Source organism: Propithecus coquereli, unplaced genomic scaffold, assembly GCF_000956105.1.
Source record: "Propithecus coquereli isolate 6110/MARCELLA unplaced genomic scaffold, Pcoq_1.0 Scaffold28, whole genome shotgun sequence".
Lineage (NCBI taxonomy): Eukaryota > Metazoa > Chordata > Mammalia > Primates > Indriidae > Propithecus > Propithecus coquereli.
In genome coordinates, this window is record NW_012148396.1 from 13,634,273 (window position 1) to 13,660,958 (window position 26,686).

The 26,686-nt window shown below is 44.6% G+C and overlaps 1 protein-coding gene across 1 annotated transcript in view; it reads left to right on the forward strand.

Annotated features, from left to right (window-relative positions):
* Nucleotides 1-452: 452 nt before the first annotated feature.
* OCA2 (oculocutaneous albinism II) overlaps nucleotides 453-26,686 on the forward strand; it is a 242,073-nt gene continuing 215,839 nt past the window's right edge. Inside the window, exon 1 of the mRNA XM_012648001.1 lies at nucleotides 453-700. Coding sequence (XP_012503455.1) covers nucleotides 453-700 — 248 coding nt within the window. The remainder of the gene's footprint in view (nucleotides 701-26,686) is intronic.

Below are 26,686 nucleotides of genomic sequence, written 5' to 3' on the forward strand. Positions count from 1 at the left end.
GGAAGCTGTGGTTTGGAGGGTGTGTCTTTTTGGTCTTCTGTCCTATACATATAATTTATACATATTAATTTCAATAAAAACATCACAATGTATCAATTTTCCTTTCCATATCCTTAGCATTTCCCAGTATCAGCGAATATCCTTCTAGATCATTTTTATGGTTGCCTAGTACTGTGCACTTATCACCATTTACTTAACTAAATGCTCTGTGCTAAATACTTAGGTCCTTGCTCATGCTAGATGTGCTGAAATGTTCATTCATGGAGATGAGTACACACTGTTTCCCATGTGATATTAGAAGGCTGGACCACTGGAAGGACCTCGTGATAAGTGGCCTTCCTATTGTACCATTGGTATACTATAGATTTTCCAAGGTGCTATATTCCCGGTTTGCTTTTCATCAACAGTGGTTTCTTTCTGGCTGACCATAGAGAGAAGATTGGCAACAGAACATGCATCTAGAGAGCAGAGATGGCAGGCTGGCGTCCGGCACACTGGAGGTGGAGCTGCATCAGACGTCTGCTGGGACTTGTGCAGGCCCTGGAGGGCCAGAGCCTGAGGGACCAGCTGCCAGCAAGTGCAGGCCTCTGCAGGGAGTTGGCCGGGCAGACCCTTCGAGCCCCTGTCCCAGCGGGGCTGCGGGGCAGAGCTGCTGGGCTCCTGCAAGACAGGATTTTGGCTCATTTTTCATGACAGGAAGGTGAGTGTAAAATAGCTTTATATTATAAATGTGGAATTCACAGATATTGGGTTTCCATGAGCACAGTTCCCCTACATTTGCTGTGGGAAAAATTTTCAGAAATTTTACAAGAATCTTTCCAGTGTTTGATCACTCTCCTGGCCTGTTCTGGTTGAATGATATTTCTAAAATATGATAATTTAGCTCCAAAAGATAATAAAAATAGAAACAAGAGTTTGTGGCATGAAGATTTAGCATTTAGCATATTATTTAAGGTAGTCAAAGTATGCCATGATTTTAGAAAGCTGATACATATATCTTAGAACATGCTTTATTTCTATACAAGTGAATTAATTGAATATTGCTTTTCATATTAGAAAAATCAGGATTTACATAATTAAGAAAGATTTTCGACAAATCTTTAAATATTAACGGATGTGAAAACAATGAATAGATTTTATGTGTCAATGCTCACACCCCACATTCATGATTTGCAGTTCACACATGTCTTTGTAATGAGGAAAGCAGCTCCGTACGTGCAAGTGTCTATGGCTGCCTCTGTCCGGGCATATTGATCACCCTCCAGATCCGGGCACCTTGTCCCCACAGGTGATACGTCTTGCTCAGGGTGTCGCTCAACCGGAACCCTGACCCATGCAATACTCATGGTCTCTCTAGCCTTTGACAAAGCAAAGCACCACGGAAATGCATGCAAGTGTGGCGTGTGCGGCCCCCTGCCATGGTCCCGCTCTCCCCGCCACACGTAGGCTCACTGCTCATACTTTTACTGCATGTTTCAGCAGCACGAAATAGTCCATGCTCTTGTTTTACAAATGGTGAAGCTTTGAGTTGCTCTGTTTGCCCAAAATGTTTTTGGGTGTTATCTGTGTTGATGCTCATAGCTTTTGTTCATTCATTTGAACCGCTTGCATAACATTTCATTATATGAATATGCCACCATTTATATATTTTCTCCTGTTGGTGGCTATTCAATTTCTTCCCCTCCGCCCCTCATATCTTGCTATTAAAAACTGCCTGCTACAAGCATTCTCAGCTTTGCACTGAGTATGTTCCCCTAAAATTCATATTTAGCATTCTGTGTAGTAACCCTCTCTGGTCCTGTGTTGCAGGGTCTTCTCCTAGCCAGAGCCTTCTCTTTTCTTTTTATTTATGGGGTGTTTTGTTAGATAGAAGTATTTGCTATGGTCATATTTATAAATCTTTCATGATTTTGTGCTTTTTTTTTTCATCATTCTTAAGAATTCCATCTCCTCTCTGATTTCATAAAGATTTTCTCCTATTTTCTAAAAGTTTTAAGCTTTTTGGATTTAAAAATACCTGGAATTTATTTTCAAGTCTCTCTCTCTCCCTCTTTCTTTTCTTCCTTTTACAAATCAACTAAAACTGCTAATTTTTGGATAAATGGTGATTTTTAGGTCTGAGATGCATGTGTGTTAATGGAACCCCTGGAAGGTGGCAGAGTGGCTCTTTCCACCTAGGGTTGGCTTAGGGCAGAGCCCCGGAGGGAGGAGCTGGAGCTAGAGATCTTCCTTGGGTTTTCCTGGTGTGTCAGCTATCAACTGCTACAATAATGCCACAGAACACAGACATAAACCTCCGTGCCCACCACATGGGTGGTGTGCTGGGTGGTCCACCTGTCCTGGCTGGATGCTGCCAGGTGGGGTGGGATGGTTCTGCTCCACCTGCCTCTCATCCTCACCCTGCCAGCCCTGTAGGCCCTCAGGCCCAAGCTGGTCTAATACTCTGATACCTCAGTCAGATGACATCCGCTTAGCAGATCTCAGGGTCAGAGTGGCACCTCCTGCTCTGCTAGCGTCATCAGATAGAATATAGGAAGCTCAGGTACATTTGAATTTCAGATAAACGATGAATATTTGGGGGGAAATTACTTATACTAAAAAACCACTTGTAGTATCACACCCATTTGGATGGCTACTATCAAAAAACAAAAAGAAAAACAAAAACCAAAAAACCAAAAACCCAGGAAATAACAAGTATTGGTGAGGATGTGGAGAAACTGGAATCCTTGTGCACTGCTGGTGAGAATGTAAAATGGTGCAGCCACTGTGGAAAACAATGTGGTGGTTCCTCAAAAATTTAAAAGTAGAATTACGCCATGATCCAGCAATTCCACTTGGGGTGTATACCCCAAAGAATTGAAACCCCGGTGCTATGATTTGAATGTTTGTGTCCCTTCCAAAATTCATGTTGGAACTTAAACCCCGAGGTGATAGTATTGAGAGATAGGGCCATTAGGCGATTAAGTGGCTGGAAGGAATTGGCTGGGCCCCTTTTGCTGTTCCACCTCTCACCTCGTGAGGACGGTGTTTGGCCTTCCACCAAGTGAGGATGCAGTGAGAAGGCCCTCACTAGACGCGAAATGCCGCACCTTGATCTTGGATTCCCAGCCTCCAGAACCGTAAGAAATAACTTTCTGTTCTTTAAAAATTGCCCAGTCTCAGGTGTTTTGTTATAAGCAGTATGATTAAGATACACAGTATCAAAGAGATATTTGCACACCGATGTTCATAGCAGCAGTATTCACAATTCTCAAAAGGTGGAAGCAGCACAACTGTGCAAGTTCACAAATGTGTAGGCAAAATGTGGGCTATACACACAAAGGAATATTATTCAGCCTTAAAAAGGAAGGAAATTCGGACACATGCTACAACATGGATGAATCTTGAGGACATTATGCTAAGTGAAATAAGCCAGTCACAAACAGACAAATTCTATGCGATGCCACTTCTATGAGGTCCTATCAGTCAAATTCATAGCTACAGAAAGTAGAATGGTGGTTGCCGCCGCGGGAGGGAAGCTGTTGTTTAATGGCCGCAGGGTTTCAGTTTTGTTGGATGAGTTTTGGAGACGGATGGTGGTGATGGCTCCACACTATCATGAATGTACTTACCTCACTGAACTGTGCACTCAAAATTGGTTAAGATGATAAATTTTATGTTATGTGTATTTTGCCACAATTAAAATAAAAATTACTTGCAGTTAATCTGAAACCAAATTTAACAGTGTGTCCTGGATTTTTATTTGCTAATCAGCCACATATGCTCAGGAGATGCCCCTCCTGAGAGACGTAGGGCTTCTCTGGGGGCCAAACAGCCCATGCTAGTTGCGAAGGGTGGCGTCCCCGCGTGGGCCGGGTCCGGGCTCTGCACAGGGCCCGCTGGAGAGGGCGGGGGACGGCTGTGGTCGGAATCCGCGGTGGGGACCACGGAGCGGAAGCCTCTGCCCTGGATCCCTGGCGCCGCCGAGCTGCCTGGGCCAGCTGCTGCGCTCGGAGGGGACGAGAGGGCAGTCTGGGGACGCCCCGAGACTGGGGGGGAGCGGGGGGCAGGTTGGGGGTTCCCCGGGGTTCGCCCGCACCGCGGCCAGTGAGGAACCCGCAGGGTTGGACGTGCTGCCCGCGCCGCTGGGGCTTCTACCCCAAAGTCAGATGGGCGGGAAATGGCCGAGGAGGCTGAGGATGAAAGAGGCAGAGGGCGCCCAGGACTCCCTGGAGGAAGTCGTGTCTCTAGGGGGCGCTCAGGGTCGTCCCAGGCAGAGTGCGAGGGATGGAAGGCTCATGTTCAGCTCCACTGCCAGGTAAAGATACTGCAATGAGACAAGAAGGGGAAACCAGAAGAACGTATTTTCCAAATTCTTTTAGCTCGCTTCTTATTCACATACCAGGAAGTGGCCTAGGGCAGGGAGGGCATGTGTGGGCAGGTGTGGGGGCCAGGAGGGGAGGGCTAGGGGTGTCCCTGCCCCACTGCCTGCCCAGGGCACAGGGAGGGTGTCGCATGGCACCAGCTCCCTGCTGGAGCAGCCAGGGCACAGGAGACCTGGGCTCAGAAAGAGCCTCTGTCCAGCTCTCCCAGGCCCCTCTGTCCCCACAGAGCCCAGAGGCTCCCATCCGTCCTAAGAGGGGGATAGAAAGTAGTAGAGCATCTGGGAGCTAGCTGGGGGCTTTACTCAGCAGGGCAGGGGGCCCATGGCCGAGTCACAGCCAGACCCCAGGGTGCCAGTGCTGCTGGCTGGTCTGAGAGTGCAGATGCCAGCCAGGAGGTAGTGGGCATGGATGCTGAGGTGCCGCCTTTGCCCATAAGTGCAAGCCCTCAGAGAAGTGGCACCCCCAACCCACCCACCCCAGCCAGCTTCTTCCAGAAGATGGAGCAAGTGACCCAACCTCAAGGTGCAGCTCACAGCACCACCAGTGAGAATGGCACCTTGGGCCAGTCCATGGCAGTGTGGCTTCTCAGCTGGTGTGAGTGTTTGTGAGTGTAGAGGGCACAGGCTGTCACCTGCATGTGACCTAGGTGAGCCCCTGAAATGACACGCTCCTGGGCAGGTATGTGGCCATGTTCCCTGTCCCAGCACTGTCTTCTCAGTCTACAGGTTATTTAAGGGTTTTATTATTATTTTGCCCTTCTTGTTTCTTGCAAATAGATGGAAAATGAAAAAGTAAGTGTTCCTGTGAGAGGTAAGATGTATAAGTCTTTTAACCCTAGGATAGGTGAGGCAAGGGGGGAGTCATAGGTAGGCAAAACCCAGCAAACCCTTTAGCTTCAGTGAATTCAGACTAATCTATTACAGGTTCAGTTGTGAAGAAAGTAAACAAAACTAAGGAACACTATGAGATGCTACAAATAGATTGCTTCAAATTGTGTTGAAAAGGTAATTTGGGGTTCTGTAATATTTTTTAGCTTTCTGAGAACAGTCCCCTTGCCACCTGTTCATCTCCTGTTTGAGTTTGTGCAGGAGAGCAGGCAGAACTTGTAGTCTGTTGTGTCTCCTTTGTCTTCGGGCTCTCAGGAAGCCTGGGAGTGATTTCTCAGATCAGTTACATCACCTGTGCACAAACTGATTAATAAGTGTGTTCTTAAGACTATGAAAATCTTTGTGAAACAAGACAGAATGTAAATTCATAGAAGCAGGAAGGAAGAGTGTGTTCGTTATCTATTGCCATGTAATAAATCACTCCAAAACTTAGCTTAAAACAGAGCACACATTTATTTTCTCACAGTGTGCGTCAGGAATCTGGGCATGGCTAGCTGGGGCCTCTGCTTAGGGTATCAGCTGCAGCCACAGCATCTCAGGGCTCAAATGGGGCAGGGTCTACTCCCAAACCTGTTTGTTGGTTGTTGGCCAGATGTATTTCCTGCCGGCTGTTGGGCTGAGGGCCTCAAGTCCTCGCTCAGCTCACAGTTGACTGAAGCCCACCCTCAGCTCCTTGCCCACTCCATCAGGGCAGGTGCAAGAGACAGTCTTTCGTGACCTAATCATGGAAGTGGCACCATCATTTTTAGAAGTGCAGGATCAGCCCACCCTTGAGGGGTTGGGATCCCATGAGGGAGAGAGCACCAGGGGTGGATCTCTGGGCACCATGTCAGACACTCCTGACCCCAGAGAGGAAGAGTGGTGGAGGGAAAAATTGTGAAAAACTTTGAAATGGACCAAAAAGATGACTGGTGTCTTCTGTAGGAAGTGAAATCGTGTGTGGGGCCTTTCTGGGTTATCTGCTGCTTTCATTGTTTACAACTGATCAGAAAACTGGTAACAATGCAAATAATTCTTGTCCCTAGAAATAAAATTGAGTTGTGTCTGTGGAGTGCATTGTCTAATTTTGCGCTGATTTGTAAATTCAATTCAGCATTCCTGATTGCCCGTGTATATAACCATGGTTCTTTGCACGTTGTTGGTTTCCTCTAATTAATGAGTTAAATAAGATATTTGACATGCATTCATTTTATATTGGTAGGAGAGTTATGATTTTATCCTCCTTTAACAAGGGTCCTGTAACAGAGGGAATCAATAACAAAGACATAACAAGAAAGCTGAGTTCCTACTAGTGACACCTGACCCCTGTCTTTGGGACCCTGTGCCTGCTCTGTGTTTCCAGCCCCAGAACTCTGTGGGATGGTCCTCAGGGCTCTTCTCCACCTGTCCTACCTGAGGACTTCAACCCTTTTGCTACCCGAGGCCTCCCACGTTAGAGGAATACACTCTGTCCATACAGTTGTAATGGAAAGGAACAAACAAAATTGCTGAGTTGAAGATGAATGATTTTTTGGTCTCATATGCTAATTTTCTTCATAAAAAATCCAAGCACGGGGTTGCACACAGCCTTCCCCTGTCTCTTCACTCTTTCTTGTTCTCTTTGCCTAATTAAATATAATATGATTGTGAATCTCAAATCTCTGAAAATTTTGAATTGATGTCTTTTTTAATCTTAAAATAGCATACAAGAATTAACAGACGTATTTAAATACGATTGATTTTCAGACTGACAAACTTAAATTAGATATTTATCCTTAGGCAAGATTGTGTATGAAGATTTATTTCTAATCAATGGAAATGTAATTTATTATTTTTTTAATTGTTTCTACAAATCAGGAATTAATTGACCTTAAAATTTGCCCTTTCAAAATTAGCTAATTATCTTTCAGTTTTCCACTTAGCATTAATATATTTGATGGCAGGTCAGATGGGGAAGCAAATTTGAAAGAATATATTAAAAATAATAAAGATAAATTATTGTGATACGATGCTTATATCTGTTGCGAATTGGTTTCTGTATTTAATTATTAACAAATGAAAATAAATCTATTGTTAAAAATTTGGAAATTGAGGGGAACAAATGACCCTAATGCAATTATTACGCTCTACTCGAATTTATCTGTGTTCACTTGTGGTCTTTCTCATTATGTAGTACAAGTTTTTACATAGTTGTGCTCATAGTATCTATTTTATTTTGTAGTTATTTTTTTAACAATGTGTTATAAACACTGTCAATGTTGTTGCATATTGCTCAAAGCTAATATTTTATATATTTTTAATTGAGGTATAATTTTACCAAAACCAGAGCATAGATCTATGAGTTCTGACAAATGTATGCAATTGTGTGACCATCAGCACAATCAAGATATAGAACATTTCTGTCACCCCACAGAAATTCCTCCAGCCTCTCCCTCTTCCCACCAGCACCTGGAAACCACTGATTTGTTTTCCGTTTCTATACTTTTGCCTTTTCATGAATGTCAAATAAATGGAACCGTTGAGTTTGGATCTTTCACTTAGCATAATGCATTTGAGATTCATCCAAGTTGTCTGTCTCTTCTTATTGCTGAGTGGAGTTGTATAGACATATCACACTTTGTTTATTCATTTTCCTATTGAAAGGCATTTGGGTTGTTTCCAAGTTTGGGCAATTATGAATAAAACCACTATAAGCATTTGAATATGGGTTTTGTGTGAATATAAATTTTAATTTCTCTTGAGTAAATGCCTAGGAATGCAATTGCTAAGTTATTTGATAAGTATTTGTTTAACTGTATATGAAATGGTCAAACCCTTTCCAAAGAAGCTGTACCATTTTGCATTCACACCAGTAATGTATAAGAGTTCCAGTCCTCGGCATCATTGTCAGCACTTAATATTGACTTTATTTTCAATTTTAGCCATTCTAATTCATGTGTAAATGCATCTCATTGTGGTTTCATATATTTAGAGGGTGAGGTTTGCTTGTTTTCCTATTATTGAGGTTTGTGATTCATTATATACTCTCATATAAGTCTTTTATAAAATGCACGTTTTTCAAATATTTCTGACGGTTTGTGGCTTGTCTTTGCATTCTTATAATAGTATCTTTTTAAGAGCAGAAATTTTTCATTTTGATGCCCTACAATTTATCAACTTTTATGATTATACTTTTGGTGTTGTATTTAAGAAATATTTGCCTAAACCAAGGTCACAAAGATTTTCTCCCATTTTTCCTTTTAGAAATTTTGTAGTTTTAGATTTTGCATTTAGGCATATGATCCATTTTGAGTTAATTTTTGCATATGCTGCAGGGTTTATATTTTGTTTATGGATGTCCAATTGTTCCAGCACCATTTGTTGAAAAGATTATCCTTTCTTCATTAAATTGTCTCGAATCTTTGTCAAAAATAAGTTGACCATATATATGTTGGTCTATTTCTGAACTTTCCCTTTGTTCCATTGATCTATGTGATTATCACGACATTGATACCACACTGTCTTGTTTACCATAGCTTTATAGAAATATCTGAAATCAAATGGTACAAGTCCTCCAACTTTGTCCTTTCTAAAGATTGCTTTGGCTATCCTATTCCCTTTGCCTTTCCATATAAATTCTACCATCAGTTTTTTAATTTCCATCATATTCCTGCTGGGATTTTGACTGGAATTGCATTGAGTCTATAAAATGAGTTTAGGGAGCATTGATATCTTAATGATATTGAGTCTTCTGATCAACATAGCATACTTTCCCTTTATTTAGGTCTTATTTAATTTGTCTCAGCAACGTTTTGTAGTTTTTAGGGTACAGGAGCTAAATAGCTCATTCTTGGGTGTTACTTTAAATGATGTTTTAAAACATAAATTTACATTTTTCATTGTTAGTATATAAAATATAATTGATTTTTGTGCATTGATCTTGTCTTTTAAACTTGATAAACTCATTAAGTCTAGCAACTTTTTTGTTTATAGTTTTTTTATTTTCTAAGTAGACAGTCATGTCTATGAATAAAGACAGTTTTATAAATCAATACACAAAAATTAATTGTCCTTCTATATGCTAGTTATGAGTAATATGGAAATAAAATTAAGAAAATAGTTCTATTCACACAAGTATTAAGCAGAATCAAATTTTTACGATTAAATTTAGAAAAGTATAAGACTCATCACTGAACAACATAATATATTGATGAGAGAAATGAAAGAGGATATAGATAAGTAGAGAAATATTGAATGTTCACAGATTGGAAAACAACATTATTAAGATGACAGTTTTTCCCAAGTTGATATATATATATAGATTCAACATAATCCATAAAACAATAACTTACTACAGATGAATGATGTCAGCAAAATGGCAAAGTGGGCAGCTCCACGCTCTTGTTCTCTCACAGAAATATTGGAAAACGAGGAGGAACTCTTAGAACCAACACCCTCAGAAATCTGGAAACCAGTCAAAGATTTATAGCAACCAAGCAAGTGCTGAACCAAGTCAAAGGCAACTTGAAAATGGTAGGACAGTTTTTGGCACTTTTACTTGCACTTGTCCCTTCCCCTCCCCAGCATGGGGGCAGTCTTAAAGCTGTGGTAGACCAGTCTTAGAACCCAGTCCCTGGCTCCAGAGGGAGCAGAGAAGAGCTTACTTGTAGATTATTGTGTGTGTCTGTTCTACCTGTCTGAAGACTAACTGAAGGACTGACACAAGACTCTGTTTTGCCTAACTCAGAACACAGGTTGGAAAACTGGTAGGTATTGCTTGAAAACACTGTAAGGGAGTCTGATAAACTATACATGCCTGGGACAGAAGCTTACTGATTGAGACAAACCAGGAGCAAAAGCTGGGGAAGATTCTTTGGGAAATTAGGATATTTAAAAGTACCCATGCCTGGGAATTTAGAAAGCACATCAGGGCAGGATGCATGCTCAGAAAAGACCATAGAAGGCCCTAAAATTTCACTTTAAGTTTAGCCCTAGTTTCAACGGAAACCTTGCTAAGCGTTAATGGAGTGCCCCAGCACAGAGCCAATCTACAAAGACAGGGAGAGGTGTTTGCTTTTTTATAGAATGTGTGTGTGTGTGTGTGTGTGTGTGTGTGTGTGTGTGTTTTAGTTTGTCTGTTTTTATATTTTAAAGCTCTTGGGATTCAAAGAAATCTCTGTCAAAACATTAGCTGAATATGAGCTAAAGAAATGGAGACTTCAGTGATCACACATGAAAAAAAAATACAGTCCTTAGAAAAATAGTATGGAAAAGTACCTAAACAAATGGACTGCTACATACTTCAATAATAATAACAACAACAGGCCGGGCGCGGTGGCTCACGCCTGTAATCCTAGCTCTCTGGGAGGCCGAGGCGGGCGGATTGTTTGAGCTCAGGAGTTCGAAACCAGCCTGAGCAAGAGCGAGACCCCGTCTCTACTAAAATTAGAAAAGAAATTAATTGGACAACTAAAAATATACAGAAAAAATTAGCCGGGCATGTGGCGCATGCCTGTAGTCCCAGCTACTCGGGAGGCTGAGGCAGGAGGATCTCTTGAGCCCAGGAGTTTGAGGTTGCTGTGAGCTAGGATGATGCCACGGCACTCTAGCCCGGGCAACACAGTGAGACTCTGTCTCAAAAAAAAAAAAAAAATAATAATAACAACAACAATGACAAAAATAACAACAAACTGCATCAACAACAAAAGAGTCACGAGACATACAAAGAAAGAAGCCCATTTAAAGGAACAAAATAATTTGATAGAAACCATTCCTAATGTTATGTCAGGGTGGATCACTGGATTCAATAGAAAGTCAGTAGGTCTCTAACTCAGAACCTTACACAACAGACCTCCACGACTCTTCAGTATTATCACTCTGGGTTTCCACCAGGATAAGTTATTGGCTGGAGTCAACACTGGCCTTCTTGCGGAGCCCTAACCGAGCTCCTCCATACCATGGCATTATCCAATTTTCAGTTCATCTCAGTCACAGCTGTATTCCCCACAATCTTCACACAGCTGGGCAGCAAAAGGTGGGCAAAAAATAATCAACTGGCTCCCCCCAGTGAGCTATACCATATGAAGCCCTTCTCAGGTGACTCCAATCCACACACCTTTCTTCTTCCTTGAGCCATGGATTTCACGTTCTAGTGTAGATAATAGTTCATGAACTGTTTGTTCCTCTAAATTTAGTAATGTACAATAAACTATCTCATTCACTGTTAAAGAAAAAAAGAAACCATCCCTGAGGAAGCCCAGACACCATACCTATAAGACAAAGTCTTTAAAACAAGTATCTTAAATATGCTCAAATAGCTAAAGGAAAAAAATGGACAAATAACTAAAGGAAATAGGAAAACATATGAAGAAAATGAGAATATCAACAAAGGCATAGAAATTATAAAAAGGAATCAAATGAAATTCTGGAGCTGAAAAGTACAGTAACTGAAATTAAAAACTCACTAGAAGGGTTCCACAGCAGATTTGAGAAGGCAGAAGAAAGAATCAGCAAATGTGAAGATAGGACAATTGAAATTTTCTAGTCTGAGGACCAGAAAGAAAAAAGAATAAAGAAATGTGAATAGAGCCTAAGAAACCTATGGGAAACCATCAAGCAGAACAACATACACAGTATGGGAGTTCCAGACAGAGAAGAGAGAGAGAGAAAGGGCAAGAACAAATATTTAAAGAAATACTGGTTGAAAACATCCAAAATTTGATGAAATACATGAATCTACAAATCCAAGAAGCTCAATGAACTTTGGGTAAGGTGTAGGGGCCTAGGGAAAACTTTCCCTTTGCCTTCTGAAAGTTCACTGAAAAACCAACTCACGAGAAAAAGCATACAAATTTATTTATGTGCACATGGGAGAGAACAGAGTGATCACTCTTAACTCCCCAGTGGAGTGCAGAAGCTTATATGTCATCTTGAGGTAACAGAAAAAATGGGGGCTCAGAGCATGACCAAAAACAGGTTATGGTGGTAAATCAGGTTTATAGTGGCAAGATAGGTTATGGGAGGGAGAGAAGAGGAGGTCTGGCTGGCAAAGGTGGTATTGTTATGTAAATGAAACCTTACACTACAGGTAGCAGCCCTCAAAGAAAATAGATGGTAATGTTTCTTTCAGACCTTTAAAGGTTTCAGACTCTCAGGTAATCTTTCTTAGATCTGTATAACGGAAGGCCTGGCTGCATCAATGCAGAGTCTCAACAGATGCAAATCTCCCCTACATAAGATGGCTTTGCAGGGCTACTTCTATTTGCTGACTCTCTGAATAGCCATCTCAAAATATATCAAAGAAATATGATTTGGGGTGAAATAGTTTAATTTTCTTCAAGGGTAAACTTAAAAAGACCCATAACAAGAAACATTATAATCAAACTGTTGAAAGTCAAAGGCAAACAGAATCTTGAAAGCAGCAAGGGAGAATGGACTTGTTGCATACAAGGGAGAAGAGATTGTTATATACAAGGGATTTTGAATTAGATCTACAGCTGATTTCTCATCAGAAACCATGGAGGCCAGAAGGCAGTGGGATAACACGTATAAAGTGTTGAAAGAAAAATACTGTCAACCAAGAATTCTATATCCAGCAAAACTGTTCTTCAAAAATGAGGGAGAAATTAAGATATTCCCAGATAAGCCAAAGTTGAGGGATTTCATTACCACTAGACCTTTCCTACAGTAAATCTTAAAGGGAGTCCTTCAAGCACACTAGACAGTATCTTGAATCTACATCAAGAAAAAAAGAACACCAGTGAAGGAATCTATGTAGGAAAATATAAAACAGTATAAATGTATTTTTTTATGTAACTCTTTTATTCTCTCATCTTTTTAAAATGACAATTGCATAAACCAGCAATTATAGATCTGTGTTGAAAGATACACAATGTATAAAAATGTAATTTATAGCCAACAATGGAGTGTAAAATAAGTGAGAGGAAACAGTTATATATGAGCAAAATTTTTGTATATAATTGAGATTAAGTTGGCACTAACTCTAACTAGATTGTTTAAAGTTAAGATAATTGCAATCCCCTCAGCAACCATTAAGAAAATAACTAAAAAATACATAATAAAAGAATGAAGGGAACCAAAATGATACATTAGAAAATATCTATTTGACTCCAAAGGAGGCAGTAATGGAGGAATTGAGGAAAAAAAAAGATAAGAGATATATATATATATAAAAGGCAGCAAAATAGCAGATAAATCCCACCTTAACAGCAATCACATTACATGTAAATGGATTAAACACTCCAATCAAGAGGCAGAGATTGGCAGAATGAATAAAATAAACGATCCAACTATATACTATCTACAAGAGACACACTCAAAAACCCAAATAGGCTGGAAGTAAAAACATAGAAAAAAATATCATGAAAACACTAATCAAAAGATAAGTGGAGAGGCTATACTAATATCAGACAAAAATAGACTTTAAGAAAAAAATTATTGTTAGAGACAAAGAAGATTTTATGAGGGTAAAAGGGTCAATCCATCAAGAAGATATACTTACTATTGTTAAGTGGCATTACTACCCAAATTAATCTACATATTCAGCCTACTGATCCTGAAATTCATAGAGAAATGCAAGGAATGCAGAAAAGCCAAAACAACCTTGAAAAAGGATAATACTTGGAGGACTCATGCTTCCTGATTTAAAACTTACTATTAAGACAAAGCTACATTAATTAAGACTGTGTATTATGAACTGAGGAATGGGGGGAAATAAAAAAAAAGACTTGTGTGTTATTATCATAAGGATAGGTGTATAGATTAATAGAAGAGGATTGAGCGTCCAGAAATAAACCCTTATATTGATGGTCAATTGATTTTCACCAAGAATATTAAGACAATTAAATGGAAAAACTATAGTCTTTTCACTAAATTGTGCTGGAATAACTGGATAGCTACATGCAAAAGAATGACGTTGGACCCCTACTTTACATCATATGCAAAAATTAACTCAAAAGGGATCATAGACCTAAATGTAAGTTCTAAAGCTATAAAACTGCTAGAAAAAACATAGTTATAAATCTTTGGGACTTTGAAGTATGTGATGATATCTTAAATATGACACCAAAAGCACAAGCAACAAAAGGAAAAATATATAAATTGAACTTGATCAAAAAGAAAAACTTTTTTGGGTAAAGGGACACTATCAAGAAAGTGAAAAGACAGCCCACAGAATGGAAGAAAATATTGGCTAACCATATAGCCGATAAGGGGCTAGTAAACAACTCACTAGGGAAAGGACTCCCCCCACCTCCACGTGCAAAGGATTTGAATAGGCATTTCACATCATGGTGCCAGGCCCGTTCCTCATCAATGGTGCCTTCTCGCTGCATCCTCCCATAGTGGAAGGGGTGTGGGAGCTCTCTGGGCCCTTTTTATATGGACAACAATTTAGTTCATGAGGGTGTCATCCTATTTATCATTTTTTTTTCTGTGTATGAAACATACGTGTCTTGCATGTCTCATGTTTTTGTCAAATTGAACATTTAAAATAATATATTGCAGAAACTGGAAATCCGATTCTTCCCCTCCCAGGGTTTTTTATTGTTGCTGTTTGTTTAGTGACTTTCCTGAACGAATTTTGTAAAGTCTGTATTCTTTGTTGTGTACGGCCACTGAGTTCTCTGTTCAGTTAGTGACTGGACAGAGATATTCTGTACAGATATTCTATTCCAGATGGCTGGAACAGTAAGTCTCCCAGCTTTTGCCAAGGGGCTATATGTGTGCGTATTGGGGTAACCTTCAACGTCCAGGGAGGCATTCTGCCTTATTCTGCACTTCATGCTTGTGCAGGGGTTTGGGGTCAGGCAGAGGTGAGAGCTCAGGACCTTCTCAGGTCTTTCTTGGGTCCATGCACAGCCCTGGGCCAAATGTAACTTTCTAGGTTCCTAGGAATATGTTGGAGCTTTTCAAAGCCCTGTGGACATCTCCTTACCCAGCTTTTCCTTTCATGTTTTTTTGCTCAGCTTCATGTTAGCCTCAACTGATATTGCTGCCTCTGGAAGCCCAGTTACTGTTTAATTGTGATGTTAAGCAGTTGCTACTGATTGTGACAAATGCCCTTGGGGAGAAGCTATCCTACAGGAGCTCTGAGGCAGGTCAAATACAGACATACCTGTGAGTGGGTATTTCAGAGTGCTGCTAGACAGCTCCAATGGTGACAGTTCTCTGGTAATGGAGATTTGGAAGAGCCCCAACCCAATTCTGCATCCTCCAGTGGCTGCTGGGCTGCTGTTTTTCACCGTCATTGCAGGGCTGTTGGTTTCCAAGCCCAGCACAGAACTGGGTAAAGGGATATGGAAATAGAACAAGTTAAAATGAAATGTTCTTATTGAGATTCAGCCATCCTCCTGAATAAATGCTTCTTGAATTGTTACAGATTTTGTTTGATTTCCAAAGTTCTGAAAATATCAATTTTCACAATCTCTGTCAGTGTCTTGGTTGCTTTCATGGAGGTGAGAATGTCCATAGGTCTTTACTCTGCCATTCTTGCTATCATCTCCTCTTGCTTTGAAAGAAAATCTCATCTTATAAAGATCATAGCGTTGAGATACTAAGTGAAAGTGCTTGTCTATCCCTGTGAGGGTGCAGGAAGATTGGATTTGGCTTAGAACCAACAAATCATTGCTCGATTTTGTATTTGAAGCTAGGATTTTAAAAAATCATCGTAGCAGGATGACGGCTTTGTAAGGCTGGCAGGGAAGTGCTGGCCTGGCCAGGGACATCCTAGCCTGTGGTGCCCACCTATTAGCATTGCTGGAGCAGGTGTCCATGTGGTGGGGACCTACAGCTCCCACCTGAGGAGCCTGGCAGCAGAAATACCAGCCCCAGCAGTGGGAGCTGGCACAGTGCCCCAGGGCTTGGTGGAAGCAGCTAGTTGTATGAGGGGCACATAGGATTGTGCTTGTCCCCACAACCTGCCCCTTGCATGGTGCCATTGTGTGTGTTGGCACTCTTTGGGAGGAGAGAAATTGTCCTGATTGGGAGTTTGAAGTTTGGGTTGAATGAATGCATACACAAACAGACAGTTCTAAACAGGAGAATGGGTAACCACTAATTGGCTTCACACTCTCCCACTCATCGAGGGGGCTACGGGCCCAGCTATAGAAACTAGAGCTAATTAATTACCTACAAGAGGAGTGACACGATGGGTGTTCCCGCTCTGCTCATACAGTCTTCCTCCTGGGATGATATTTGCCCTGCCCTTCCTTGGGTGCAATGGAAAATCTGCAAAAGACTTTGTTACTGGGGGGCAAAAGACATTGGGAAATCTTTAAAAAGCATTCTTCTTTTTATATAATTTATATTTAGCACATCATTTAGTTAATCTCATGAGTTATTTAGATTTGACTGTAGTTTTAGCTTATTCTTTTGCTGATTTTAGGCTTATGTCTAGGCTTAAAAATTTTTTTTTATTTTGAAATAATTTTAAACTTACAGAAAAGTTGCAAGAATAGTACGAAGAACCCTCATCTACCCTTCCTCCAGAAACCTCAGTCAAGTTTGGCAAAGAAAGAAGTTAGAAATATTTTACCCCAAAATACATTTCTTTGTCATATTTTGAGATGGCTGCCACGTGTCTCACTGGTAGAAGTAACAGCGCAGAGCTGTCTCTTGGTGGGGGGCGGGCGGTGGGGGATTTACGTCTGTAGAGAGTCGGCACAAATGCAGCCAGGTCTACTGTTTTCTGACCTAGAAAAGATTAATTGAGAGTCTGACACCTTTAAAGGTCTGAAAAGAAACACATACCGGTTCTGTCTGAGGCCTGCTGCCTTTGAGGTTCCATGTACATAACGAGACCCCTTTGCTGGCTACTCCACTCTTCCTCGCTCCCTCCCAGGACCTGCCTTTCTGCTTTCAAGCTCCTATTCGTTACAGACCTCTGTACCTCACTGAAGAGCTGCATCGTCATTCTGAGGGTTCTGGTGTATATGTGTTAAAATGAATTTGCATAGCTTTTCTGTTATTCATCTGCTTTATTGTGAGTTGATTTTTCAGGGAAACTTCCAAGGGCAAAGTGGACGTTTTCCCTTAACCCCAGCACCAATTCTCCCAGTAACGTCCTTCCTGGAACCACAGGCTGCATTTAGTTGGGAGGTTTCTTCACTCCCCTTCAGTCTGGAACGTCTTTTCGGTCTCTTCTTAACTGGCTTGATCTTGAACTTTTTGCAGATTGCAGTGCAGGTATTTTACAGAAGGCCCCTGGTTCCGGTTTGCCTGAGGTACCTCCTGAGGGTTGGGACTCAGGGCTGCAGGCTTCATCTCTCAGGTCCTGTGGGGTGGGGGGGGTCACGATTTCGGTTTGCCCCATTGCTGATGATCTTCGCTGTGATCAGGCGATTAAGGTGGTGCCCCCCAGACTAACCCACTGTGAGGTCGCTCCTTTCCTGTCTGTAATTTACACTTTGTGAATGTGTCTGCCTCTCATTCCTCATCTAACTTTCTCACCCATTTGTTTTAGCACCTGTTGATGTCTCTTGTCTGCATTGTTACCGTGGGGGCTGCCTCATGGTGGTCCTGGGTGGTCTAAATGCTCGCTAGCCCAGCACCCTCCTCCCCGCTGGTGTCATTGGTGTGGTGGCCCCTCTCTGCATCTCTGTGAGGTCTTAGTACTTTTTTTCCCTGTTTCCTCTGGTCGTGGTCATTGTCGTGAGTCATTCTTGCACGAGAATGAGACAACCCCAGCTTCAAAATTCTCGACCTCCCGGCCTCTGACAGATTTTCTCCACGTACGCAAGAACGGCCCACACCCTCTGTGGCCGTCTTTGCTGCCGTCTACCGAGCTGCCTGTGAATGCTCAGGTGCAGCCTTCCTGACCACACACGCCCATCCAGCCTCTTGTCCCTTTGTGCCCAGCTCTTGCTCGGGTGCATCAAGTGGTCAGCCTTCCCCCACGCACATGCCTCCCCAGGGCGTTTCCTCCTCATCCAGCCTGTTCCCGGGGCTGTGTCACTTGTTTCATTCTTGCCACCTGTGCCCCTGCCCTGTGTGTGCCCTGCTCCCTGGCTCCTTCTCAGCCACAGCTCTCCGTCTCCCACCCTGCACAGGGCAGAGTCTTCACCCTTGCACAATCTGGCTCCACGTAGTTCCCTGTGGCTGCCTTTTCCTGAGCCAGTCGCCTGCTCTCCCAGCTCTTGGGACCCGTGGATGTGGCCCTGACCTTCCCCACTTTCCCATCTTCCCATCTTCCAGCAAATGCCCTGTCTCCTACTTTAGAGAGAGAATTTGGGTGACCACTCTTGGGTGCTCTTGACTCTGCATCTCTGTAGTACACTGGCTGTGGGTCACGTGCCCCGCCTCTGGCCTCAGAGAGGGTAGGGCTCCTCCTCTGCTTCTGAGCTCACCACCTGGCTCACACCTTCCTGTCCACCCCGTCACCAGGGGTTGCCAGTGGACCGAATCTGTCTTTCCTGGCCTATCGATTCCCTGTGCTAGGATCATGGTGTGTGCCTGGGAGTGACTGTGATGACAGCAAGCACAGTGAGAGAGCCGCTCCCCGGCTGTCATGGGCCATGGGGAGGAGGTTTCTGACCAGGGCAATGTCAAGCCTGCCTTGGCCCACGGGCTGGTTCCTGACTCTACTTAGTTGCGGCAAATTAAGGCAATGTCAATTGCAGCAATTTGATGTGTACTTTTCTGTTATCTCAAGGAGTTAAGACATGATTTGATTTCAGCATCACCTCTAAAGGAGTCTGAGCAGGAAACGGCTCCAAAGCCAGGAGGCACTTCACTGAGAGGTCCTGCCTGACTCCTGGCAGCTGGAGGTGACTCCTCCCACCCCCCTGCAGCTGTCCAAATATCCCCAAAATGAAGACATGCTTCTTCCTGCTCTCTCTGAGCTCACGTGGACAGCGTAGGCTTTCAGACATCTTCAGATGGCAGTTTTGTCAACTTCTAAACAGGGAGGTGCATTTTGTGTGATCTAATGTCCCACGTGCTCTCCTTTTCCGGGGGAAGGCAGCCAACACGGAGCGCTCTGGACCCCATGGGAACAGCCTCTTCTTCCAGCACCAGAGCTGTCCTCAGCCAAGGGCCCCTTGGGGCCTTTCCTGTCGCTGCCCAAGATTTCTGGGAGCAGCGATGTAACAGAGGGAGTGGCCTGGAAAAGGGTAGAATGTTTTACCAGTTGTCTCTTTAAAGTGCCCCACTCTTTGGAAATTAAAACCTATATCCCTGCCTGAGGCCAGTAATCAGGGGGGCAGGGGAGTGTCCTTTTTTTTTTTTTTCGTACCACAGGAGATGCCTCAAGGGAATTGTCTGGGTAGAGGTCACGAGATTGTCTTCTCTGGAGATGGGGTCAATCAGGACCATCGACTATAGTTAAACAACAATAGCCTCAAATAAAAACTGCCTTTAACAGCTCTGTATTTCTGCTTATAGAGACGACAATGATACCTTAAGATGAGAGTCTGCCGTTCTTCTCATTTGCCGGCAAATTAATAAACTTCTCCTTCTGTCTCCTCAAACCGCTTGTCCTTGTTCTTCATTTGGCTACGGAGACAAGTACCACTCTCCGTCACGGTCAGGGGAGCTGGGTCCGGGACCACAGCCTCCCACAACCACACAGCCTCTTTACTGCCACCGGCCCTGCTGGGCTGGGCTCCGGGCGTTACAGTTACTACCTCTTCTGGTCCCACTTGCCTGCAAGGAAGGTGCTGTTCCTTGCCATTTTCAGGTTCAAATAGTGACAATTCTCTGGTAAGTATTTTGGTCACCTGGATTATTACTATTTATCCAAAATAGCAACATACACATAAAATTGCTGACACTGATCTCTGAGAAATAGGGAAGCGGCACAGCGTGATCCAAGCGGGGTGCCACCACCACACTCCTGGCGTGTCTGGGTTTGCCCCCTACGAGGGATCAGATGGTGACGGAGCCTGAGTCCAGAACAAGAGCAGAGCAAAGGCACACGAGTGGCAGGAGCTGAGTGTGGTGGTGGGTGGTGGGGGCCTGAGCCAGGTGGGGGCACCACGGCCAGCTTGTCCCTCCCCGACTGCCTGTGCCTTTGCAAATGTGATTCCTGGAGCTGCAGAGGAAGCCCTCTGTGTAGGAGGCAAATGAAAGAGGGAGTACTCAGAAAAAAGTGGACGAAGACCCACAGAGGAAGGAGGGTTCTCAGAGGAGATTTGGGCGCAGGAGAGGCCAGGGTGGCAGCAGCCAGGTGTGGCTCCTGCCTCCCTGCCTCCCTGGGGACCTTGGGAATGAGCCCTGGAGCTGGCCCCTCATCGGTGGACGAGGCAGAGCACCTGCTACTGCAGGTTTGCCTTCAGCATCCACGTGGCTGCGTGTGTGGATAGCATTTCCCCAGTATCTCTTATTCCGTTGTTGGGTGGACCCTCCAGCTTGGGCCCCAAGAGAAAGTCTGGCAGCCTGCAGGGCACCAGGCGGCACTCCTGTGGGTCAGGATCCAGCCCGTGTGTCATGCCTCAGTTCCTGCCACGCTGGGACCAGGCAGGCTGCCTTTCAGCACGTGGCAGCTGTTTGCAGATTCAGATGTCAGGGCCCACCCTGGAGGTTTTGTTTGGTTTGTCTGGGGAGGGGTCAGTCTTGCTGGACAGTCTACTCTTCCTTCCTCCTTTACCTCCAAGTTTTCTGAGAACAAATCCTGCTCCTGTCTTAGTGAGGATGGTTGTCATTCCCACCTGTGCCCACGCAGCAGCAGACACTTACCTGTCTTGTTCTTAGACGGCTGATACCCAGCAAAGGTTTGCTCTCCAAGAGCAGGGAGCATGTTTTATTTGTGTCTGCCCCTGGCTGAGTGGGTGCTCAATATTAATAAATATTTGAATGCGATTGTAGCTTATATTTTCAGTATTTTCAGGCCAGTATTTTTTGAGTGTGCGTGTGTATGTAGCAGGGCCATTTCCTGATGGGGAGCAGGTGCTCTGAGAGTGCAGGAGCGTGGGGCTCTGTCTTTCCAAGAGCAGACTGCAGCAGTGATAGCAGATGGGCAGGCCAAGGGGCCCACTGTCCCTAGGATGTCTCAGGAGGCACAGTTGTTCTGGCTAGGACATGGGGAGCTCCTCAAGGGTCAGGCTCCACTGAGAGGGGCTGCTGTTATGTTGAGGGCCATGGTAACGTCACAAGGCGATGTCTTGGAGTTTCATGGAGTTGAATCCTTGTTTTCAAGAAGATGGTTTCCATGAGCATTGGATTCTAGACCCTACAGGTTGCCAGGTATTCTTGTGGATTAAAAATAATAAGATGAGGCTGAGGATGGTGGCTCATGCCTTTAATGCCAGCACTTTGGGAGGCCAAGGCAGGAGAATTGTTTGAGGCCAAGAGTTTGATACCAGCCTGGGCAACACAGCAAGACCCCATCTCCAAAAAAGTAAAAATAAAAAAATTAGCTGCTGGGGGTATGTGCCTGAAGTCTCAGCCACTTGGGAGGCTGAAGCAGGATGATTGCTTGAGCCTAGGAGTTTGAGGCTGCAGTGAGCTGCTATGATGACACCCGTGAAAAACAAGGGAGAAGAGGGGAAATTTGTCCTGTAAACTGCCATATTTTAAATAATGTGGTTCAAATATTACAATAACAGGAAGTGACAGATGAAATGGAAGCCCCCCAAATATATATGAAAAACTAACTTGATAAACCTGGGATTTCAGATGATTGGGAAGAATGTGGCCCATCCATGCTGTGAAAGGGGACACAAAATTGAAGGGAAACAAAAAGTTATATTTAATCTAGTGCCAAAATAAATCCCAGATTTAAGTGTAAAGAATAATAAAAGTACTAGAAAAAGTATATATGAATAAACGTTTACATAATTTTGGAAGGAGGTGTCTGTAACTATGGCAGCAACACAGAATTGACTTCATGAAACATGGTGTCTTCAGGTCTCAACCTTTGGGCCCAGCACCAGGGCAAAGCCTGCCGGGCTCTGGAGCTGCCTGGAAGTCCTGGCTCCACTGCCAGGGCTTAGTGTGACCGTTACTAAGTCCCTGCTCCCTCACACACCTCCTGGGGTCGCTTCCCAAAGAAACCACACTGCCCCCAGCCTTAGCCACTGTTGGCTCAAGCTGCTATAACAAAACACCACAGACTGGGCAGCTTAAAAACAAGCATTTACTTATCACAATTTTGGGGACTGAAAGTCCAAGATCAAGGTGCTGGATGATTTAGTGTCAGGGGAAGGCCTGTTTCCTGGCTTGCCTTTTTGCTGTGTCCACGGGTGGCAGAGAGGGGGAGGAGGGGTGGGGGGAGAGAGGGCACTCTCTCCGGGGCAGGGCACTCTCCACTGATTCTGCTCAGGGATCATGTCAGGTTTGGGTGAAGAGAGGTTTTCACAACAGGACACATGCTTCATTGGTGGTAGAAGCTGCCCTTATCATAGGAAGATGCTGTGTTGGGTGACAACCACATGAGCCAGGCCAGTTCGCCCACCACTGAGCATGCTTGGGTGTGTAAGGCAACTCTGGGTGATTCCATGTTGATCACACGTGTGCAGGGATGGGGCTCCCCAGCGACATACCACTCATGCTTGCACCCCCTTCCCTGCCACCCAGGCAGCCCTGGGGCCAGAGGTGGGGCCAGTGGTCCCTCTGAGGCTCCAAGGCGGGCTGTGTGGCGGGATCAGTGGCAATTGGTGGTGAAGGACAGGACGTGGGCAGGAGTCTGCCCTGAGGGTCAGCACGCACCTTCAGCACACTCTTGATGGGCCAGTCAAGATGGGTGTGGAACGTGCTGCTGGGATCTGAAAAACCACTGGGGGGGTCCTCCTCCTGGCCACAGCCATTTGGCTCCCTCTGGAGGGCCAGTACACACATGTGCATATCTGTGTACACATGCACTTATACACATACATATACACATATGCATAGTTACGTGTGTCTACATGGACACATATGTATGCCCACACATATACACATCTATACATGTACACATGCACACACACATATATACATGCAATATTTACACATATACACACACACACATAATGATTTCTATTTTCTGTTAGCTTGGACCATTGAGAGCGTAGAAGAGGCTGGTGTGGGTGCTGCAGGGACGGCCACCTGCTTGCCCGAGTGGTTGAGAGCAGGTGACCTGAGCTCTCACACTGGGCTGCCGCTTTCACCGGCCTCAGTCTCCTCATTTTAGAAGTACGTAACAACAGTCCTCACCCCGTGGTTGTCCTGGGCATCATGAGACATACGTGAAGAGTGCTCCACAGGGTCAGCTGGTTGCAAGAGCTACGTGCGCGAACTTATCCTGAGAGGGACCCCCAAGGTGGGGCCTTTCCTGGGGGAGCCTCATGGGCTGGGGGAAACATGTCTGGGCTCCTGAGGCCTCACCAGCAAGAGCCCAGCCCACGGCAGCCGGTGCAGAGCAGCTGTACCCAGCACAGTGGCCGTCTCCAGGGCAGTGTGGGTGATGCCCTGGGACATGCTTGGACGTGGCCAGGGCACTCTGAGGGCCTGACAGGCGGTGCCAGGCTGGGAGAGGGTCATGCTGTTCCACTCAGGGATGGAGGGAGAATGCCTCCTCTTGGTCAGGCTGCCCTCCCACGCCTCTGGGAGCACCTTTCCCTGTGGCTGGCCCACACGGTACTGCCTGGCAATACTCTCCAGATGTGTGCCGAGGAATGGTGCCCAGATGTTAGGGGTGCCACCGTAATGATGAAGCCATGGCTACAAGCCTCTCCAGCCAAGAGTCCTTGTTGATTTTACAATGTCAATATGCATTCATACACGTTCCTAACTTAGGCTGTGTCAGAGTGGCCTCTGGGTTTCGTTTTTGGAAATGGAATCTCATTTAATATTTTCGTTCCTATCTACATGTTGAAGACCTGCCTCCGGTTCCTTCTGTGAAGCCTCACTAGCGGCTCTGTGGGCACTCACCGCCATCCTGCCATCTGCTGTCACACTTCCACTCTGTGTTGTGCTTGTTTATGGCCGAGTCTTACCTGCCTGATTAGGGGAGTGGGCAGCCGACCCACCTGCCCAACAGCCCCTTCCTGGAACAGTGCCTTGTGCTCATGCCCACTGAGGGACTATAGTCAACGTGCTCTTAGGAAATACTGATTTGCAAAATTTAACATTTCTCAGTTTGGAATTTTGTCTATGTCCGTGGGCTTTCTTAGTATGGGGCATTAGATCTTTGTGAAAAATGCAAAGTATTATATGGTATTATTATGATGTTATTTGCTTTGCGTCTGTTCACAGTTTACAGAGTATTTGATAGGGTGGAATTATTTTGGGGGTTTATGGATTTATTTTCGTGTTTTCCTTCAGAGCTTGCAGGCTTGCATTTGGTTTGATTAGCCCTGAGGCCAGCGGTGCTCACAGTTAGACTGAAGTTGGTCGCTACTGATTCCAGATTCAGAAGGGTCATGAACAGCCTCTCAGGGAAGGCACGACTATTTCATCTGTGACGGTACTGTAATTAGAACACAGCTGTGAGAGTTGGTAGTTTACAAGTTTCTAATGAGCTATTTCCTTCCCAGTCACATTAGTGGGGGAGTTAATTGGGTCCATCTGGTATATAATTCTCAGTATCACTAATATTTCTGATTTTATAAGCATGCGGTAAATTAGGACTCTTGGTTCACAAGAGGGAGTTTTGGTGTCAGAGCTCGAAGAAGGGTGTAGTGAGTGAAATGCAGGGAGAGTGGGGCTGAGCTGAGCAGGGGCTTTGCAGGAAACGCGCTCTGGGAGGCAGAGTCGCGGGATTCCAGCCGGGCCATCAGGGCCCTCCCCCACCCTGGCCAGCCCTGGGGTCTGGTGTTGGCGAGTGCTCACTGTGCAGTGGGTCACCTGGTTGTGCCCAGCATCTGGTAAGAGGGTCCTGTCCACTCAGTAAAGCAGAGAGAGGTTTAGATAGCTATGAAATGCTGGCTTTCTTCTCAACAGTGTCTGTGTCATCTGCGGAATGGTGTGCAAAGAGGCACAGGGCTGTGGGAGAGGAATCGCAGGGCACGTCAGTAGACACCTGGTCAGGTTAGGACCAAAGCTCACCCAGTCCTCACAGGGACTTGTCCAGTTTTCCCTCAGTGGGTGCACCCCAGGGCCCCAGCCTGTGCACCCTTCAGAGCCTAATCCCGGGGGCTGGGCTCTCTCCCTCCAGGGAAAGTCCTGGAATACACTGCCTCACCCCAATTAAAAACAGGATCTGAGCTGAGCACAGTGATGCACCTGTCATCCCAGGATCACTTGAGGCCAGGAGTTTAAGGCTGCAGTGTGCTATGACCGGCCTGTGAATAGCCACTGCCTGGGCAACTTAGAGACCCACCTCTATTAAAGACGACGCAGAAAAAAAGGATCCAGGTGGATACTTCTTCATCGATTGTCTACATTTAAAAAAATACATAGGCAAATGTCTGTAGATTTTCCAACTGTACTTACTTGCGTACAGGAAGTGTAGCATAGTGGACAGCACAGTGCCCGCCTACCCGACATTCTCCAAGTGCGAGAACACTTACTGGATCACCTCAACGCGTCCCCTGTGGTAGGATCCGAGAGAGCGCGCAGACCCGCACTGCCCTCCCCTCGGGATGGGCTGGGCCTCGGAGGCGGCTGCAGAGGCAGCAGCAGCCCAGGTCACCGAGTGCACCCCCGCTGTGCCAGTCCCCCCAAAAATGTGAGAGTCCCCCTTCCTTCCTAGGGCCGCGTGTTTCCCCTGCATGTGACACATCTGAGTGGTAGGTGTGGCTCTTAGTACTCAGCTCAGAAATATCACCTTGCTCACCTCCTTTTAGCTCCTCAGTCTTTGGCAAGCTACTTAACCTCTCTGTCCTCTGTTTGCTCACCTAGGAAATGGGTATAAAAATGCCAGCTCTCAAGTTATGTAATGTTTAAACAATATTTTCCAGTTGTTTTTATTGTAGAAAAATATATCTCATAAAATTTGCCATTTTAGCCATTTTTGAGTGTACAGTTCAGTGGCATTAGTTACATTCATATTGTCGTACAGCCATCATCAATATCTAATTCTAATGCTTTCAATACTCCCAACAGGAACTCTGTATTCATTAAACAATAACTCCCCACTTCCCCCTGCTCCCAGCCCTCAGTAACCTCGCATCTACTTTTTGTCTCTATGAGTTTGCCTATTATAGATATTTCATGTAAGTGAAAGCATGCAGTATTTGTCCTTTTGTTCCTGGCTTATTTACTCAGCATAATGTTTTCAAGGTTCGTCATGTCGTAGCATGTGTCAGGATGTCATTCCTATTATGCATAAATAACATTCCATTGTGTATGTATATCACATTTTGTTTATCTACTCATCTATTGATGGACACTTGGGTTGTTTCCACATTTTGTCTATTGCGAATAATGATGCTATGAATATTGGTGCACAAGAATCTGTTTGAGTCCTGTTTTCAATTATTTTGGGTCCATATACCTAGGAGTGGAATTGCTGGATCATATGGTAGCTCTGTTTAACTTTTTGAGGACCTGCCAAGTGTTTTTCACAGAGTTTTCCACACATTACCTTACTAGCAGCAATGC